Source organism: Corythoichthys intestinalis, chromosome 7, assembly GCF_030265065.1.
Source record: "Corythoichthys intestinalis isolate RoL2023-P3 chromosome 7, ASM3026506v1, whole genome shotgun sequence".
NCBI lineage: Eukaryota > Metazoa > Chordata > Actinopteri > Syngnathiformes > Syngnathidae > Corythoichthys > Corythoichthys intestinalis.
Window position 1 is genome coordinate 26,336,176 of NC_080401.1, and position 18,297 is coordinate 26,354,472.

The 18,297-nt window shown below is 39.8% G+C and overlaps 1 protein-coding gene across 11 annotated transcripts in view; it reads left to right on the plus strand.

The window, feature by feature from the left end:
• Nucleotides 1-276: 276 nt before the first annotated feature.
• The window catches only part of LOC130919180 (nuclear pore complex protein Nup155-like), a 53,634-nt gene continuing 35,613 nt past the window's right edge, over nucleotides 277-18,297 (plus strand). For 7 of the 11 annotated variants that reach the window (XR_009063900.1, XR_009063901.1, XM_057841668.1 and 4 more), the window contains exons 1-2: nucleotides 12,191-12,699; nucleotides 15,856-15,984. Coding sequence is in view for 9 of the 11 variants with exons in the window: in XM_057841668.1 (XP_057697651.1) it covers nucleotides 12,399-12,699; nucleotides 15,856-15,984 (430 nt within the window). In the remaining 2 variants the exon portion in view is untranslated. Of the gene's footprint in view, nucleotides 377-6,462; nucleotides 6,725-6,930; nucleotides 6,950-12,190; nucleotides 12,773-15,855; nucleotides 15,985-18,297 lie in introns of those variants that run through there. The other 4 variants (XM_057841673.1, XM_057841674.1, XM_057841677.1 and 1 more) reach the window with 4 other exon arrangements.

An 18,297-nucleotide genomic window follows, 5' to 3' on the forward strand; every position in this document is an offset into this window, starting at 1 on the left:
ATGTTATCCTATGTTTTTACGTTCAGTGCGCAAGTTACGTTATACGAAAGAAAAAAACTTTTTGATGGATGGGCCATGTTACAAATTCTCGTAGGAAATAAAAATCAACACCAAATAATAATGATAATTAAATTTAATTAAAAAAAAAAAAAAATAATAATAATTTTCACGACAACACGGAAATCAATCAAATCAAGTGCAGTGCTGTGGCTCCGCCTGCTCCGAATGCCTGCGCTGCAGTGAGCGGCGCGTTCCCGCTGCTAGGTGAAACAATTTCTGACCCTACATTGGCACGGCACCGTGTCCGCCTCTACCGCCCCCTCCGAAGAGGAGGGATATTAGAAGTTTCTTTCGCCCTGCAGCTTCAGCAGCCATAGTAAGTAATGTAAAAGGCATCAATGTGGTGGAGGTGGGTAATACAGTACAGTGAGTACACCACAAATTTTTGCTACGGAAAGTCCGACATGCATCAGTTAGCATCTCTAAACTGTGTGAACTTGCTAACTGGAGACTGGAAACTGGAGTAGGAAGCTACTTTAAGAGAAGTGTCCTCCTGTATGTTTGTTCTACTGTTAATCAGTGTTGTTAATAACAGCGTTTCTAACTTTTTTTTTCAGTAGTGAATTACCTAGTTTTCCCATCTTTGCAACGCCGTTACCGTTACTGAGGATCAGTGTTGATAATAACGGCGTTAGAATAAAACGGCGTTTCTAATGGGGTTAGTCTAAATGAGTAATCTAAATACCAAAAGTACTCCTAATAGTCCCAAGCAATGGTCAGTTTGGCCTCTCCCACGGAAAAACCCAGAGTAGAGGCTAAAATGACCCAAGTGCTTTTGAATAGCGTACCGCACGTAACACGTCACCTTTGCTCATTAATATTCATGACGTTGGCAACTGTTTCTGGGGGGGGGGGGGGGGGGTATCAAATTTGCGTTTGGCCCTCATGCTTGATGCATGTAAATAGTGTACGAACGAGATGTTTACTGAGCTCAACCTACCAATTCTGTCCGAAAATGGTGCCAAATTCACTGGTGAAGATGTGGAAGAACATACTAATACTAGTAACAAATCGGACATAATCATCATCGACCCTGCAGCTCACATTAAAGACAGTCAATTTTCCCTCACCATCAACAACTGCACCCCGCCTCTCTCAACACATACCCGCAACCTAGGTATCATTTTCGACAGTAAACTAAGATTCGACCTGCATGTCAACTACATCACCAGAACTGCCTTTTTCCACCTCAAGAGCATAGCTCGTCTTTGCCCCTCCCTCACCTTCTCTGCTGCTGAAACCCTCATCCATGCCTTCATCACCTCCAGACTTGACAACTGTAACAGCATTCTTTTCGGTTCTCCATCCAAACTCATCAATAAACTGCAATATATCCAAAACTCTGCTGCACGCCTTCTCACCCGGACCCCCTATAGACCCTACTCACCGACGTCACAGAATGACGTGTCGCTGTATCCGGCCGCCATATTGTCCGTCTCTGTTTTGCCCTATTCTCAATGGTTTCAATTAGTCGTTCAGTTTATAGAGCAATTCATGGAAGCCCCGGTGCTGTCAGACGCTGTAAACTCATTGGATGCGTTGCATAAAAGGCGTTATGTGGAAAAGCTTCAGTCTATCCATTCGCCAGATCCATATTTAATGCCTAAATCGATATTTTTCGACCCGCTGTCTTCGCCCTCTCTGCCTGACATCTGCTACTCTGATATCTACAACTATATTGTCCACACAAAATCAGGCTATTCTCACGAAACTTTGAAATCATTAAGAGCAGCACTCTAAGCAACATTACCCTGTGTGATTTCTAAAACGGTGACAATCAAAAAAAAAAAAAAGTTGACTGCGATGGCCGACGCTTCAAGGATAGGTGGATATTGGACTATATCTTCAATAAAACACACAACAACTGTGTCTGCCTCATTTGCAAAGAGACAGTCGCTGTTTTCAAAGACATGCTGACATGTACGACAACATTACAAGGAAGATACGCAGCGAGAAATTATAGCAACTTGAAGCTAGTTTAATTTCACAGCAGCAGTATTTCGCAAGAGCCCGAGTGTCGAAAGAGAACGCCACAAAGACGAGACTTGAAATTATGAATTTAAAAAAATAATAAAGCAAATGTGACACACAGAAGGGCTTGCTAACATTTGTTTAAATATATTGTTCTATGTAAATCAGCCAAGGTAGCCCCCCGCATTTTTACCACATTAAATCTGGCCCCCTTTGCAAAAGGTTTGGACACACCTGTTTAGCTGATGATCCGTAGACGAGGTCAGCTTCTTTCACTTGGTACCAGCTAAATATTATTCAAAATGTAATGATGGTGGAAGAAATAAGCATCTTGAATTTGAAACTGTATGTTTTTGGCGATTAGCCTCGCAATGAACTTAATTGTGGTTGTCAGCCCAAAACCCTCTAAATATATATTAAATGCATCTTACCATATATAAAATGACTACTACATAATCCGTGGTAATCGTTTGGAGCCCAGTTTTCTCGTCGAATTGCAGCAGTCCATCTCGCTCTCCTCTCCGGGTCTCTCGGAATACGGTAGAACTTCAAGTATCTCCGTCTGTCTTCTCTTTTATTGCAACCAACCGCCACGCAGGCCTTCACCATTTTGATTATTAATGTTAACGAGCAGAAAAACACGCCATAATAGGAGGAATTTACGTAGCGGTAATGCATCAAAACGACGAGTAGACGGACAATATGGCGCGGAGGCGTGGTTGTGACGTCATGTGAGTAGGGTCTATAGGAACCACATTACCCCCGTCCTCCATAAACTGCACTGGCTTCCTATTCCATACAGAATTCAGTTCAAAATCCTCCTTCTCACTTACAAAGCACTCAATAATTTGGCTCACAGACCTTCTCTGTCCCCACACCCCTTCCCGTCACCTCCGCTATTCTAATGGAAACATCCTCGCACCGCCCCAACAAAGAACACACTGAACTTGGGGGCACAGAGCCTTCTCCGTTGCTGCCCCCTCCCTTTGGAACTCACTCCCTAAACCAGTGCTTCTCAATTATTTTCTGTTACGCCCCCCCAAGGAAGACGTAAATGTTTCGCGCCCCCCAAACTCTCTGCCGCCACTGTAAATAGTATCATTTGTCTATAAAATTACTATTATAAATACACATCTGCCTAACACTGTCCTTTTTTTTCTTCTGAAGAAAAAAAATAACATAGATCAACTTATAATAAAGTATAACTTTATTAACATTGTTTTGTTTGTAACAGAGAAGACTTGACGCGCATCAATTTGCCTGAATTAAAAAAAAAAGTCACATCCAAACTGTAAAAAATACACTCAAGGTACAGTACATTTTTGACCATTTGATACAGAAAAATAAAATGTAATAAAATCAGTAAATAATAACAAATTAAAATTGATTAGAAACATTCACTCATGAGGACAATATGCCAAAAAATTTGACCGAAAAAAACAAAACTGAATAAAAGAAAAAAAGAATGTCCTTGGACAGAAGGACAGTTTTTATTTTTGCTGCTCACAGTATTACCTCCTTTGCAATAGTGTGGAGTTATTTTGCAATGAGCATGCGAACAATGCTCACTAGTTTACTGATATAACAATGACAAAGCAGGACGATTGTTGGCAATATTCGGCACGTTTTCGCTGAAAAACAATCAAGCGGCTTATCAATGAGATTGGGGTCTAATGTCTTTAAGTGGCGTCTTAATTGATTTGGCTTCTGGCTGTCCGCTATAATTATTTTTAGGCACAGTAAACAGTGGTCTTTCCCCATCACCCACTGTATTAAAAGTCAAAGCTAAAGGGCAAACGGCACGAAAAAAGCGCATTCTCGGCGGCCGAGGTAGAACCGTAGGTGAGGGCGGTCGTCGTGACGATCCCAAGCCGAAAATGGCACTTCTCGGGCGGCGACGTGAGAACCGGACAAGACAGTGGGTCGCTGCGTGAGTGAGTCCGGTCGGAAACTGGCTTTCGAAAACAGCGGCGGCACACTGCTCTTCCTATCTGTTTTCTGTGTGTGCTGAGTGCTCTTCCTTAGTTCAAAAATACTGTGCGCACTCTGAAAATGAGAGCACCACTGCCACCCACTGAGTGGATGTACAAGTACACTTTATTCCAGTACGGCAAAGAAAGAAAGAAAAAAAAAAAGCATATCCCCGAGGTCACATGCGCCCCCCCCTGGCATCGCTCTGTGCCCCCCCAGGGGGGCGCGCCCCACTATTTGAGAAGTACTGCCCTAAACCCATCCGTACCTGTTCAGACCTTCCCACATTCAAGAAACCGTTAAAAACTCAACTTTTTAAACTAGCTTTTAACTTATATTTTTTTCTCAAATGTTTTGTTCTGTTCAAGTTGTTTGCTGATTTTTTTTCCAACTGTAATTTTTTTCCCAACTGTAAAGCGTTTTTGAGCATTAGTAAAAGCGCTCTACAAATAAAATGTATTATTATTATTATTATTGTTATTATACAAATGTTGCATTAAAGAGATGGCTTGAGTGCGAGGGCTGAAAAAGACGGGGAAAAGTGCCAACCTGATGCAGAGATGAAATGTCTGTAATAGCGCTTATCAAATTAGCATGTCAACATTATCAGTATGTGGCTTTTAAGAACCGTGTCTACTCTGTCATGGAAGGCTTGCTGACATGGAGGACAATGACGGTGGAGATTTTTGTCTAATGTTAGCATTTAATAACCACACAGTGGACCTTCATTTAAAAAACTAGCAAGCAGACTGTGGACTTTTTAACATATACAGTGTCTCTATCATTTAATAAACGTTTTAATATCAATTGATATTTTATAATGACAGAGTGGACATGTTAAGCTTGACAAGATCTGACTACTCACTTAATATGACAAAAATTGCAAAACATAAGTGTAAATACTTACTCTGCAACTAGCCTCTCTTTCAGTCACCACTAAAGGAAGACAAAATTGGTGTTGAGACGTCAGTGAAAAATCAGCAGGTTTCCCAAGGAAGTTAGCCCTAAATGGCAGACTATATAATTTTTAGGGACATTGTATTCCAGCCGTAAAATGTTAGATATGATTATGAAAGTAAGAATATACATTATACATGATCAAAATGACCAGTTGTATCAAATAACATGTGACAATAAATACATATGGTGGAAAACACAGACAAGGCTAAAAAGCAGTTTCTGCTCTTGCACCCCTCTTTAAAATAAACTGCTGTATTTTAAGTCAAAAGAATTGTTGTGTCCGAAAGAACAATATGTCACTATGCTGTCTCAGAAGATTAATGGCACATTAAGCCCCCGAAATACTTTTAATTTGTCCGTTTTACCCCGCAAATCCCCGTTTACAGATGTCGCGCAACCGCTTTTGTTTCAACCCGGCCATAAAAAGAAGGTAAGTAATTATATTTTTTATTGGAAATGTCGGTCATTTTTAGCTTAGAATCATTAATTGATATCGAATATTTAGTTTAAAAAAAAAAAAAAAAGACTTTAAAAATTATTCACACGCATATCTTTAACTTTTAAACAAGTTACGTCATGTTACGAAAAATAGTGTCTGTAAATAAGTCACAGATATCTACCTCATAACTTATTGTATTTTTTTTGTTACTGTCGCATTTCCCCCAATATTTTAGATGATAATCGATCCAAAGAAAGAAAGAAAAAAAAAGTTTCAAAGGGTAAATATATGAAAAAGAACATCTCGACCACTCCTTGATGTCTGCGATTTCTGCATCGCGACCCATGTTATATTACCATGTTTCACCCCTAAAATCCCCCCAAAATCCGGCTGTGGCCATTCACAGCTGTGTCTTGACACTCGGTGATACATGCTACATGGACTTTTTGGATCGAAAAGAGGTAAGTACGCGATTAAAATCATGGCGTCTTTACTTATTCATGCTCTCACCTTCAATTAGGGTTTTGCTGTTTAATTTTTTTTTTTAATGCCCTCTTGTTCAAAATTTTTATTCCCCCAGAAAATTGAGATTTTAAGCTTTCCAATGATGTACCACACATGCTTGTAGGACAATTTTGAAATTTGGCCAAATTGAGGGTCTCAGAGCAGAATTTCAAGTCACCTTAGTGTTTTCCGCCATATGTAAAGATTTGGCCAAATTGAGGGTCTCAGAGCAGAATTTCAAGTCACCTGAGTGTTTTCCGCCATATGTAAAGATTTTTCATTTCGTTTCAGTTAACCATTTAGTCACACAATGAAGTTAGCAGTGCAGTGTGTGGGACAAGCCAAACTGAAGAAACACATTTTAAGAGTCATATTGTTGTCCAGATATGTGAGAAAATCTTTGTTCTCCTATAATAAGACTTCAGAGTTTAATTATTTGTATAAATTTTCATGATAACTGAGTAATTCTGGTGAGGACACCAAAAGGCACTTTATAGTGATAATGACCCATATAGTTTGGACACCCCTGTAAACTAATTCACTTGTTCGAACTAGTTTCACGTCACCCACGTCATCTCCAATTAAAACATCAAGTGACGTTCACAAGGCGGCGTGTTTTGATCTATTTGCTCGTCTAATTGAGCGTTTTGCTGGCTAGTTTCGTTGGTCAGCTGCAGTCTGAAGCCATGCAGTCCAGCGGCGGACCCAGCAGCCCCACCGCTGCTCTTGCCGACAGCTCGGCCCGTGTCGTCGACCGACACCTGCAGGATGACCGCTGCTTTCCAGACCTGTCGGAGCTCCTCAGCGTGCGTTCTCATCGTAAGTCACAATAGGGCAATTTGAACATTAAATTCTCTTTGTGATGTATTAAATATGGTGCAATATGATTTGCTAATCATTGTTCGTATTTATGCCGAACACAACTTCCCACTGTCGTGTATGTGACTGCGCGTCATGCGTGATGAGGTAATAGGATATGTGTGTGGCTGGAGGAGGAGTTATGAAGCGTTGGGCGGGGGAGGAAACGATTGTTGGTGCAATGAGGTAGATTTTATCTTTATTATTGAATTAAAAAATAAGTTGCTTCAATCATTATATATATATTCAATTAAAAAAAAAATCCCTTCGATGTGTTTGAATGCAAAAATAAATTTGAAACTCAAAAAGTCCATTTGAAAAATTATTTTTCATTGATCTAATTTTTTTTTTTTTGATTGAATCAACTTTTTGATTGAAGCAATGTTTTGCGTTTGGGCCACATTTTGGCTAGGACATGTGTGCCTTTACAGACAAGTTTCCGAGATACTTCCGCTTTACTTCCTTATGTCTGCCTACAACTTCGGTTTTCTTTTTTTTTTTACCATTGACTTCAATGGCGCTGGGTTGGCATCACTCACTAAAAACTCTGAAAAACCACGTTTGAAAATACACATACACATCCTTCCGCCATCCCGACATGGGAAGAAAACATAAAGAAGTGGCCGAGGGGTGACCACAAGTAAAATATTATCGTATTTTATTGACCTGCATTTGGGCAGAGCAGGAGACGATCTTTTTCTTAACACGCTTAAGTTAACATACGAAGAACATATTGTATGCCATTTGCAGCCACTACTGACAGTCATGGTTGCCCAACTTCCCATCATGCAATTGGGAAGAGCATGACACGATCTTTTTCTTAACTCGCTTAATTGAGCACAATAGGCTGTATTGGCTGAGCGAAAACTGTGTTGGTTCGTTCCACTAAAGTGGATCTACATAACCTCTGCATTGTAATTTACATACGTTGCTAATTAGTGCCCAAAAAAAAGTTCTACTCACGGTTTCCAGTCATTTTTTAGTAATTAGCGTTTTTGTGTCGGTCTTTTTTTCCCCCGTGGCGCAGTGATATTGATACGGCGGAGTCGTATCGTCAGTGTGTGAAGCCATTTTAGGTCACGTGCACCAATAGGAGACGAGGATTGTTGCTATGGGTTTGGAAAACAAACAACATGGCGGCGACCGTGTCAAACTACGACACGAGCGAAGATGAACAAAAGATAAGAAAACCGCATTCGAAATTTAGTCAAAAGGCATCGAAACGATGCTATATGCATCTCTCAACTGTCCAAGGGCGAAAAAGGGCAGGAATTTGGAAAAAACGTGCAGAGCCGCGTGGTTGCGTCAGACAATGGCTTTCTCCCCAGGCTCCGTCGAAGGATATTGCTGAAAATGCGTAGACTGGGATTTTTAACGACATTCACTACAGGTAAGCCACACGCACGCCTTTGCTACAAGGTTAATTGTTATTAACCTATGCTCACAAAAATCTTATTCAAACTAGTGTTGTAACGATGCCATTTTTTAGCCCAGATATCAATACAACTTTGTTATAAAATGTATGTACAGTGTATAGAAAGTGAATCCAGTAGAACTTTTTATTGCATACCTGTTATGGGTGACAATGGTTAAATAAACCTTTTGGCTCAAGAACATCAAGCTGTAGTCAATAAAAGCCCTGATACTGACGTGGCAGTGATTGCTGTAAGTCTGCAGATAGATTTACAGTGTAAATTGCATTTTTTCACAGGAGGAGGCAACAGAACGAGGACTGACGTCTCTGAGGTCTCTGCAGCTCCTGGCACTAGTGTGTGTTTAGCACTCATTGGCATCCATACATTCACAGGTTGTGACTCTGCTTGTGCCTTTCATGGCAAAGGGGGGAAAAAAATTCTTTTGCACGTCATAAAAAAAGAGTACCTGACTGGGTTTGCAAAGCTGGGCAGCAGTTTTAAACTTGACCTACAAACATTTAACACGTTGTGGAAATACGTGTGCCACCTGTTTGGCCAGTTATATGCCAAAAATGATGCCAAATGCAGATCTTTCTGTATGGCCTCGTCAATCTTGCCAGAACATTCTATTCCCCCAAAAACTGATGCTCTGTACCAACATTGCAGGACAGCAAACTATCAAGCAGCAATTATGAAACATTGTCTGACAGGTAAAATGTGTGCCCCTTCACCCATTGGGAATGGGTGGGACATTGAGGATGGGCAGTTGGCAGTGACATGGATGACTAAAAATCCTACCCCTGATACTGTTTTGCAAGTAGTCAACTGTAGTGGAAAGGCAACCAATTGTGACATGGGAAGATGTTCCTATATGTCTGCAAAACTTTCTTGTACTGATTTATATCGGTGCCAAGCATGCGAGAATGTTTCCAAAGAAACAGAAGACACTTGGATGGGCTGATGACTTTGATGAAAGCGATTTTGAGGAGTAATGTTGTCATGTACAGTTTTACTATTTTTTATTTCTATATATATATATATATATATATATATATATATATATATATATATATATATATATTAAATTCGTTTTTCAATATTTGTATGTGTATTTTTATAGTATGAGACACTTCCATGTTTAAATAAATGTTGTGTACCAACAGTACCATACTTGAATGATTCCAACCTTTTGTGTATATACAGTGTGATTAAAAAAGGCTGTGCCAAAATCATAATGCCATGTCAAAAACAAAAAACATTAAAAAAAAAAAAAAAAAAAAACTACCTTGGACAGATGTAGGAAGTAACTATGTTCAATTTCATGTTTTCATAGTATTCAAATATGGCCATCACCAGCAGAATGGACAACATCCAAGTTGACATGAGAATTCCTCCCTCTCGCATTGATATAGTCTGTTATTCGATCTTTCATGTCATCAATATTTGCTGGAAGTGGTGGAACATACACTTAGTGTATAACATACGTTATGTGCCATAAAGATGGATAATGAACTTTGTCTTTAACATACCAACACGTCCAGCAAGTACTGATGATGTGAAATATCGAACAACAGTTGCAATCAAGACAATAACTGCGACATGCACAAGTTTGAGAGGAATTCTCATCGTGGCTTGATTTTGTCCGTGCTGCTGGGTGTGCTCACATTTGAGCACTTGTGAAACATGAAATAAAACTTGGAAGTTATCTTCAACACGTGTCCATCACTTCTTTTGTGATGTCTTTTATTTTTTAAGTATCACCTTATGATTTTGGCACATTATTTTTTGATCACCCTATAATTTTTTGTCTTATTCCATTTTTGCCATGATTCACATTTAGGAGGGTGTGGTAGCAATTCGGTTGATTTTCAGCCATTTATGATCATGGTGTGCATTTTTTATTTTATATATTTCATTGCATAGTAGGTTGTGATATTTTTAATATATGATACATAAGCCTTTAGCTTAATTCAATATATATTTCATTGTGCTGGGTGCAAATCATTAATGTTGAAGTGTTTCCTTCAAGAAATTAGCTACATTTGCATTTGATTTGATTTGATTTCATTTCATTTACATGAATTCACCTATGTGTATACTAAGGCACCAATACTTGTTTCAAATGTTTGGTAGATGTGTTTATGACATTTGATAAAGATTTTGTGTTGCCAGAATTAATATAACACTTAAAACAAGCAAAAACAGCAACACTAGATCTGTATTTTTGTGTATTCACATCAAGATACATTTCTGGCTGGTGACTAAGTTAGAAGGGTATTGGCTTAGAAAAAATGCATTGAACGCATAGATCCAGCGTAGTGGAATGAAATCCATTTTCTAAGCACTTTTTCCATGGTCCCAATAAAGCCATATTTCCACAAGCTTGTCCATTCGCAGCAGATCCTGGTCAACTCTAATCTTTTAATGGACGATGGTCCCACAGAAGAAGTTGTAGCTGTCAGTGAAGGGTGTTTCAGTTCTGAAAAACACGCACACACACATAAACCATGTGTGAACTGTTTCATCCATATCATATTTACATAATCTTCCAATCCAAATTATCTAGGCTTGTCTATTCTGCCATTTTTTCCTGAATAATATTATCAAATAGGTTTTTGGAACTACAGTTAAACTAAATACTATGAAAAACCTATGTTATCTGTCAATCTAAACTTTTTGCTCAAAGTTAACAATCTAACATCATAATAATGACCGCTACAGCCCAGAACTCACATTGCAAGTCTTAACTTCATATGTGATCTGACCAGAAGCCCCCCAACTCCCATAGTTATTCACAACAAAAGGCGTGTGTGTGGCTTACCTGGAGTCAATGTCGTTAAAAATCCCAGTCGACGAATTTTCAGCAGGATCCTTCGACGGAGCCTGGAGAGAAAGCCATTGTCTGACGTAGCCACGAAGGCTTAGCAAGTTGCATGCCGTTTCGGCCAAATTCCTGCCCTTTTTCGCCCATGGACAGATGAGGGATGCATATAGCATCGTTTCCATGCCTTTTGACTACATTTCGAATGCGGTTTTCTTATCTTTTGTTCATCTTCGCTCGTGTCGTAGCTTGACACGGTCGCCGCCATGTTGTTTGTTTTCCAAACCCATAGCAACAATCCTCGTCTCCTATTGGTGCACGTGACCTAAAATAGCTTCACACACTGACGATACGACTCCGCCGTATCAATATCACTGCGCCACGGGGGGAAAAAAGACCGACACAAAAACGCTAATTACTAAAAAATGACTGGAAACCGTGAGTAGAACTTTTTTTTGGTACTAGTTAGCATTGTATGTATATTATAATGCAGCGGTCATGTAGATCCATTTCAGTGGAACGAAATCTATTTTCTAAGCACTTTTTCCATGGTGCCAATACAGCCTACAACGCAGAATATACTGTATACCATTTGCAGCCGCTACTGAGAGTCATGGTTGCCCAATTTCCATCATGCATTTGGGCAGAACAGCTAAGTCGCTACAGTATCATTTAGTGAAAGTACACCAAAAATAATATTCCTATCTCTCTCAAAAAAAAAATACGGTTCACAAAAAGAAAAGTGCTCAATGCAAAGAGAACTGGAATTCCCAATTAAATTGCTATGCAAAATACACATAAAGCTTACTCAGACTTTGCCTTGGCCAGAGCTCTAATTAATTTAAAACTCGCCATTGACACCTTGTGGTGTATTTTCAATCACTACTTTACTTATCTTTCAATTCCAACAATAGTTTACAGAAAAATATGGCATATTTTAGAGATGGGTTAAATTGCGATTAATTATGATTAATTAATTTAAAAAAATAAAATTGCCATCCCCTTTTTTTTTGTTGTTGAAAATATCATTCTTATTTGATTGTTTTTAAATTAAACTATCACTTTTTTTTTAAGTGCGAAAAGTTTTGAATATATTTTTTTTAATGCAATTTGACTGAAGCGACTTTTTTTTTTAATTGAAAATATATACAGTGATACCTCGGCTCACGAACGCTTAAGCTCACGAACTTTTCGCCTCAAGAACATTAAATTCGCGAGCATATAGTCTCTGCTGGCGAACTAGTTTTCGGCGGACGAACCAAGCCACGCGGTCGGACAGCGCCACGAGAAGCTGACGCACGCTCACGGCGTCCCAGTTCGTCCCCTCCCTTTCGTTGAGTGCGGACGTGGTTTGTGTTTGACAGACATTTTGGACCATATTGAGTGTACTTTTGCTATTATGGGACCGAAAAAGAGTTACATACAGTCCTTATGGAAGGTGACTCGTGTTACCAATTCGCCCTCGACTGGTAATTGGCGGTGCTTTCAGCTTCCCACCGTCATGAGAAGTGGACCGGCGAGTCACGTTGGCTCGTTGTCGTCGGTTGTCTTCGGTTCGCCCGATTTCCTCTCCAGAAAGGAGGCGGCGTGCATACAAACACCCAGAGGCGTCGGATGGCTTTTTGTGGGCACTTTTATTAACAACCAAAAGCATGTGGGGGGCACAGCAGTGGAGTCTACGCTAACTGCGCACTTTGCCGGTAACACTCTCCTTCCAAACAGTAACTCCCTCCTTCCTCCTCCCACTCCTCCCACTCCCATACCATCGCAAAGGTAAATAAAACAACTTTATTATACAGTACAGTTTATTTCTTTAATTATAATACAATAGCACACTTATTATACATAAAATAAGGTATATTTTTGTGTAGTTTTAAGGCTTATTTAGTAGAAAATTATGTTTTATGGGGACCTGGGAACGGATTATTCTCATTTTAATGGTTTCTTATGGGAAATAAATGTTCGGAAGACGAACTTTTCGCCTCACGCACACTTTCTGGGAACCAATTATGTTCGTGAGCTGAGGTATCACTGTATTTTGATTCAAGCAACTTTTTTTTTATTGAAGCAACTTTTTTTAATTAAATAATAAAGACAGAAATATACCTCCATACTCTTGTTGACAATAAAGCATAAAAAGAGTAGACAATGCTTTGTGTCTTGATTGAATTCAGAGTTCTATGCCTAATTAAGGATTAAGGCAAGCACAAAACAATGTTGAACTTGATTTACAGTACTGTGCAAAAGTTTTAGGCAGGACACCTGCCTAAAACTTTTGCACAGTACTGTATATTTTTATTATATTATGTATATACAGGATATACTGTATGTATATATTTTCCCCAAGTGGAAGCTTCCATGATCCTAATAAATTTAATAATTAAAAAAATAAAAAATACACTACTGTGCAAAAGTTTTAGGCAGGTGTCCTGCCTAAAACTTTTGCACAGTACTGTATATATTTGAAATGATGTGGTAAACTATTTGTTTATAGAAGTGTAAAAAACGTGTCTTGCACTTAAGTTCAAGCAAAGTTGATCAAACGTCAAAATATGCACAGAATCAAGCCTATTAATAGAGTTTATTCACTATTTGTTTACATAAGTGTTTTAATTGAGACAGAGGGAAATGATGGTTATGTTAAGTACTTACTGATATTTGGGGAAAAAGAAACTTCAGGACGCGAGCACCAAGTGGTGCAAGAGCCCCATTGTACTGCAAATGATTTTTATTAGTGGCCAAGCACCATGTGGTGCAAAAGCCCTATTCTAATGAAAACTCACTATTTTGATACCTTTAGATCCCATTTTTCTCAAGAACAGTCTCACCAATTTTGAGGTGGATCTGACTAACTCCCTAGGTGCTAATGTTTCAAATGTGCACCCTGTAAATCGACAAAAATCGTGTACAGGGTTTTCATTCACGGGTCTGACCTGGGCGGGGTGCCAAAGTCAGCCTTATTTAGTTATTTATTTATTTTGACAACATGCCAAATTCAGTAAATGACTAATAACTCCCTGATCCTTTTTCATATCTGGCATGTATGAGACGTATCCCAGCCTGAACACGACTAAATTGAAATATTACCCATGAGGTCTGATGACCCCCTGCTGGGAAATGGAAACACCCTGTTTTACTAGACAAGCTCCTCCCCCAATGGAAAAAAATCAATTAAATTGAAACACCGTTTTACTAGACAGGCTCCTCCTCCAATGGAAAAAAAAAAATTGACCTTAAACCTGCATCAGAGGAGCCTTAAGACGTGTTCAAGTGACACATGAAAATATTTTGTTTTCATTGAACCAGAGGAGACCAACCAGGAATGTGAAAATGACCGTCGCCATTTTGTCTCACCACATATTTTGAACAGTCATAACTTTGCACATAGACAACATATCTGCGCCAAACTTTCCTTGCTTGGTGAGAGTTGTACCCTCAAGGGTCCTGTAGGGGTCGTATGCATCAACCCTTCAGTGCCAAATAGAGGTAACAGAAAGCCAGTCATTTTACTTATACGTTATACATTACATACATTATACTTATATGTCCAGTTCCTTTCAGGTTGGTCAGTGTAGTTACAATACCTCTGTCATGCTACATTTTAAGGCCATGTCCACATGTATATGTCTGTTGCCATGCCAACTCTTTCTTGGCATGACAAGGAAGTAGATTTCTTTAGGGAACTTAGGGACAGCTTGGAGAGCCATGGAATTTGGCACACTTTGTCAAATTAGCCCAATTAGAAGAATCATTTGTTGAGGCAAAGTTGGAAAAGTCGATGTGGACCAAAGTGCGACCAGGAGGCGGAAGTGGAATGAAGGGTTTTTATTGAACAATGGCTATGGCTGTGGATATGGCTGTGGCTGAGGCTGTGGCTGAGGTTCAGGCTGTGGCTGCGATGGCTTGGAGGGTGGGTGTCCTGATGGCAAGAAACAAGATTAGTCAATAGTTCAATGAACGATCATCAAAAAACTACAGGAGTAGTTGGCCGATGTACCAATGGAGACTGACGGAATCATCTGGCACCTGCTTGCTGCTCAGGCCGCGCCTTATAAGCAGTGTTGATTGTGATGAGCTGCAGGTGCACTCCCAGGTCTGCCACACCCAGCCTGTCAAGGTTGAACTCATGCCACATAAAAACAGGAAGTGCAACAACAATAAAAGCCAGTAGAGGGGAGTGTGGGCTAGGACCACCACATCATTTTGGTTTTGAATAAGGGTATGGCTGCACAGCTTAGTAGCGTCCCCTTTTTTTCAAGGACCCTCCTCAATAGGGTTTTCCCACCTAGGTGTGTGAATGTATTTCTCATCTCAGGATATACAAAAGCATCCCTGTCAGCCATGCTCACAACATAAAAGACGTTCCACACAAAAAGAGCAGAGTTTCAAGCACATGTTAGTTTTTCATTAAATGATGAGAGGGGGACGATCTGCCACCACCCTCAGCTGCGTGCCATCCGAGCTGTGTGCCGCCCGAGTTGCGCCAAACTGCAAGGGCCCATTCAGTCCTGTTTGCAGGCCTAGTTTGTATTTGTTTCCTTTTTAAAAGGAGGAGGGAAAATTGTGATGAGAATTTTTGGGGATTTTTTTATTTTGACGTAATAATACCCAGACCTATTAACTATATCGATCAGCACTTGGTCCGTCGTTATGTAAATAGGTTAAATGGGTGTACTATGTCAGGTGAGTTCGCAGTGTGGAGGCTCCACTAGGCTGAATCTGCTTTGGGCGTACCCAATTTGCAAAAGGTTGAAAACCCCAGTTGTAGGATAATCTTCTGAAAATTCAATAGCCCGGTATTTGTCATCTCTGTTGTTTTGTGATGAAAATTCACATTTTGATTTCTGTGCCCTCAGATTTACCATCCCTCTCTGGACTGTCGGACATGGCCTATTCACTCCAGGGTCCGAGTGTGCCTAACCTACAGGAGCTGAGTACAGTTCGGCAAGTACCGATACCCCCAGAGCTGCAAAAGAAATTCAGCAGTATCCTTTTGACTGAAAATTTCATGTTGCGTAAGGAAGGTTCTATGTATTTCATTACTACTGACTGCCGGAAGCCAGTGCTGCACTACCGCCCTCTGGCGGATTCATAGAACTGTAGTTACATTCATAAAACTGTTCTTACATTCATAACTTTCGATTTATGTGACGAGTTAACACAATTTGAATACATTGTAACTCTCAAGTGACACTGTTGAAGTACATACATTAAAATCTGAATTACAGGAAAGCTGAGAAAATTCTTGGGTGGAAATGGTCCATACTGGAAAATAATGTTCAGGACTGGTGCTTCCAATAAGCCACTGTCAACTGTAGTTGTCACCCAAATGAGGGTCAGCGCCATTTGAAACATCTTTTTGTTGGCAGGTTCTTAAAAATGGGATTGAAATGGCTACGGTGGTTTACTTTGTGAACAAAAGGACTGCGGGTTGTGGCTAAATCAAGTCCAATGTAATTCAGTTAAGTACACTGTAACATTTCAGTGGGACTTAAAAAAGTTTTTTTTGCTTACGTCATTAAAACTGAATTTTCAGTGAATCCCTTATCTATATTTAACATCACCTTTTTAAATAAATGAATGAAGACTATGCAATCCATGTTCCCCCTTCAAGGGAACCTTGGACAGAAATATTTGTAGGCTCTAATAAGCCACAATCGTTCTCTTTTACTGAAACATGTTATTAGAAACACATAAAATAGTGACATTGTTTTAAAAATCTATCATATTTGGTACATGTTTTGACCTACGGAGGGCGCCATGTTTTATGCGCTTAATGGACGCTCGGGGTGATGACGTAGTTTGTCACTGTCACTAGACGAACACTACCGGTGTTTTGTAATTCCTTGGCAAGACGTCCAACACATGCGCACATTGGTTAAAAGCAGCGATTACTTAATATTTGTGTTTTTATTGAGTCTTTTATTACCTTTTCATTGCCTCAAAATACTTTTGCATCATACTTTTAAGTATTGTGTTTTTTTGTGGTAGCTTTAAAGTGCCTGTGACACGAAAAAGCATGTTTATTTCATAATGCACGCGGTATTTTATGCTCCTGAATGATATGGACCGCTTGGATGTGTGTGGAAGCGATCGCTATATTTATTTAGTTTTTTGAATCCCGCGCCAGGAAAATGAGTGACTTCCGGCTTCGGTCTCGCATTGAGGAGGAGGGCGCTGTGACGTGTACGGTAGAAGACGTCCTCTTCACGCTACAGTGTACTGTTGTGTATGAGGACGAAGGATTCAGCTGATTTTGCGGATTAATACGTTTATTTTTCGCATCACGCCAGCCAAACGGCTGCAGAAAAATCATTCTGTATGAGGGAGAGGCGTATGCGCCTTTTTGGAGTTTCAAAAGGTTCCCATTCACCGTGGATATTTACTGTGGGACCATTGGACTAACGAGGAAGTGAGTAAACATCTTGTTTTGTATTATGTCAAATACGAATACAGCGATTACAAAGTAAACACTACAAACTTCCTTTAAATGAAGGACTACTTACGTTTGATCATTGATAGGCATGTAAAAAGCTCTCCTAATGCATTAGCAGCAGCACTGTTAGCTGCACAACAACTCCAGCCACCCTCCTCCGGGGAACGAACTGTAAATTGCTCTCTGCCGGGCGGTTTGCCGATCCGCTAAGACATTCGACAACCGGGTCGTCATGTCAAATAATCCAGGATAGCTATGTGTGATTTTCCGCTTTGAAGACTTTGAAACATCACTCGGTTCGGGTTAGCATGTCGGCTAGCTGTCACGCCTTCTGGTTTGTTTACATTCTCCGAAGCCGGGGAAGGGAAATGACATATGTCAGATTTAGGTGTCATAAAATATCGTTCGGGAGGTGCGACAGTAAAGGTGAAGTCGACAGTTTTGACCATTATGGAGTCATTTTGCCATGTCGTCCTGAATAAATGCATTTTTATTATTTCATATTCCATTCAGCACAAGACTGTTATTTGTCATGACCATGCCATTTATTTAGCAATTGGGGAAAATACTTGGATAAAAAGAGTATCCTGTAAAAATATTGAAGTAAAGAGACAGAAACAATGACATTTTGCCGCTCTCTTCGTCTCGTTTTCCTCGTTGTGAATAGTTCCCCCTCAACGGGCTGACTGGTCCTTCTCAAACCATTTATATAGCTATTGGGGAAAAATACTTGGGTAAAAAGAATATCCTGTAAAAATATTGGAGTAGAGAGACTGAAACAATGACATTTTGCGGCTTTCTTCGTCGCGTTTTCCTCGTTCTGAATAATTTCCCCTCAATGGGCTGAATAGTAAAATCAATG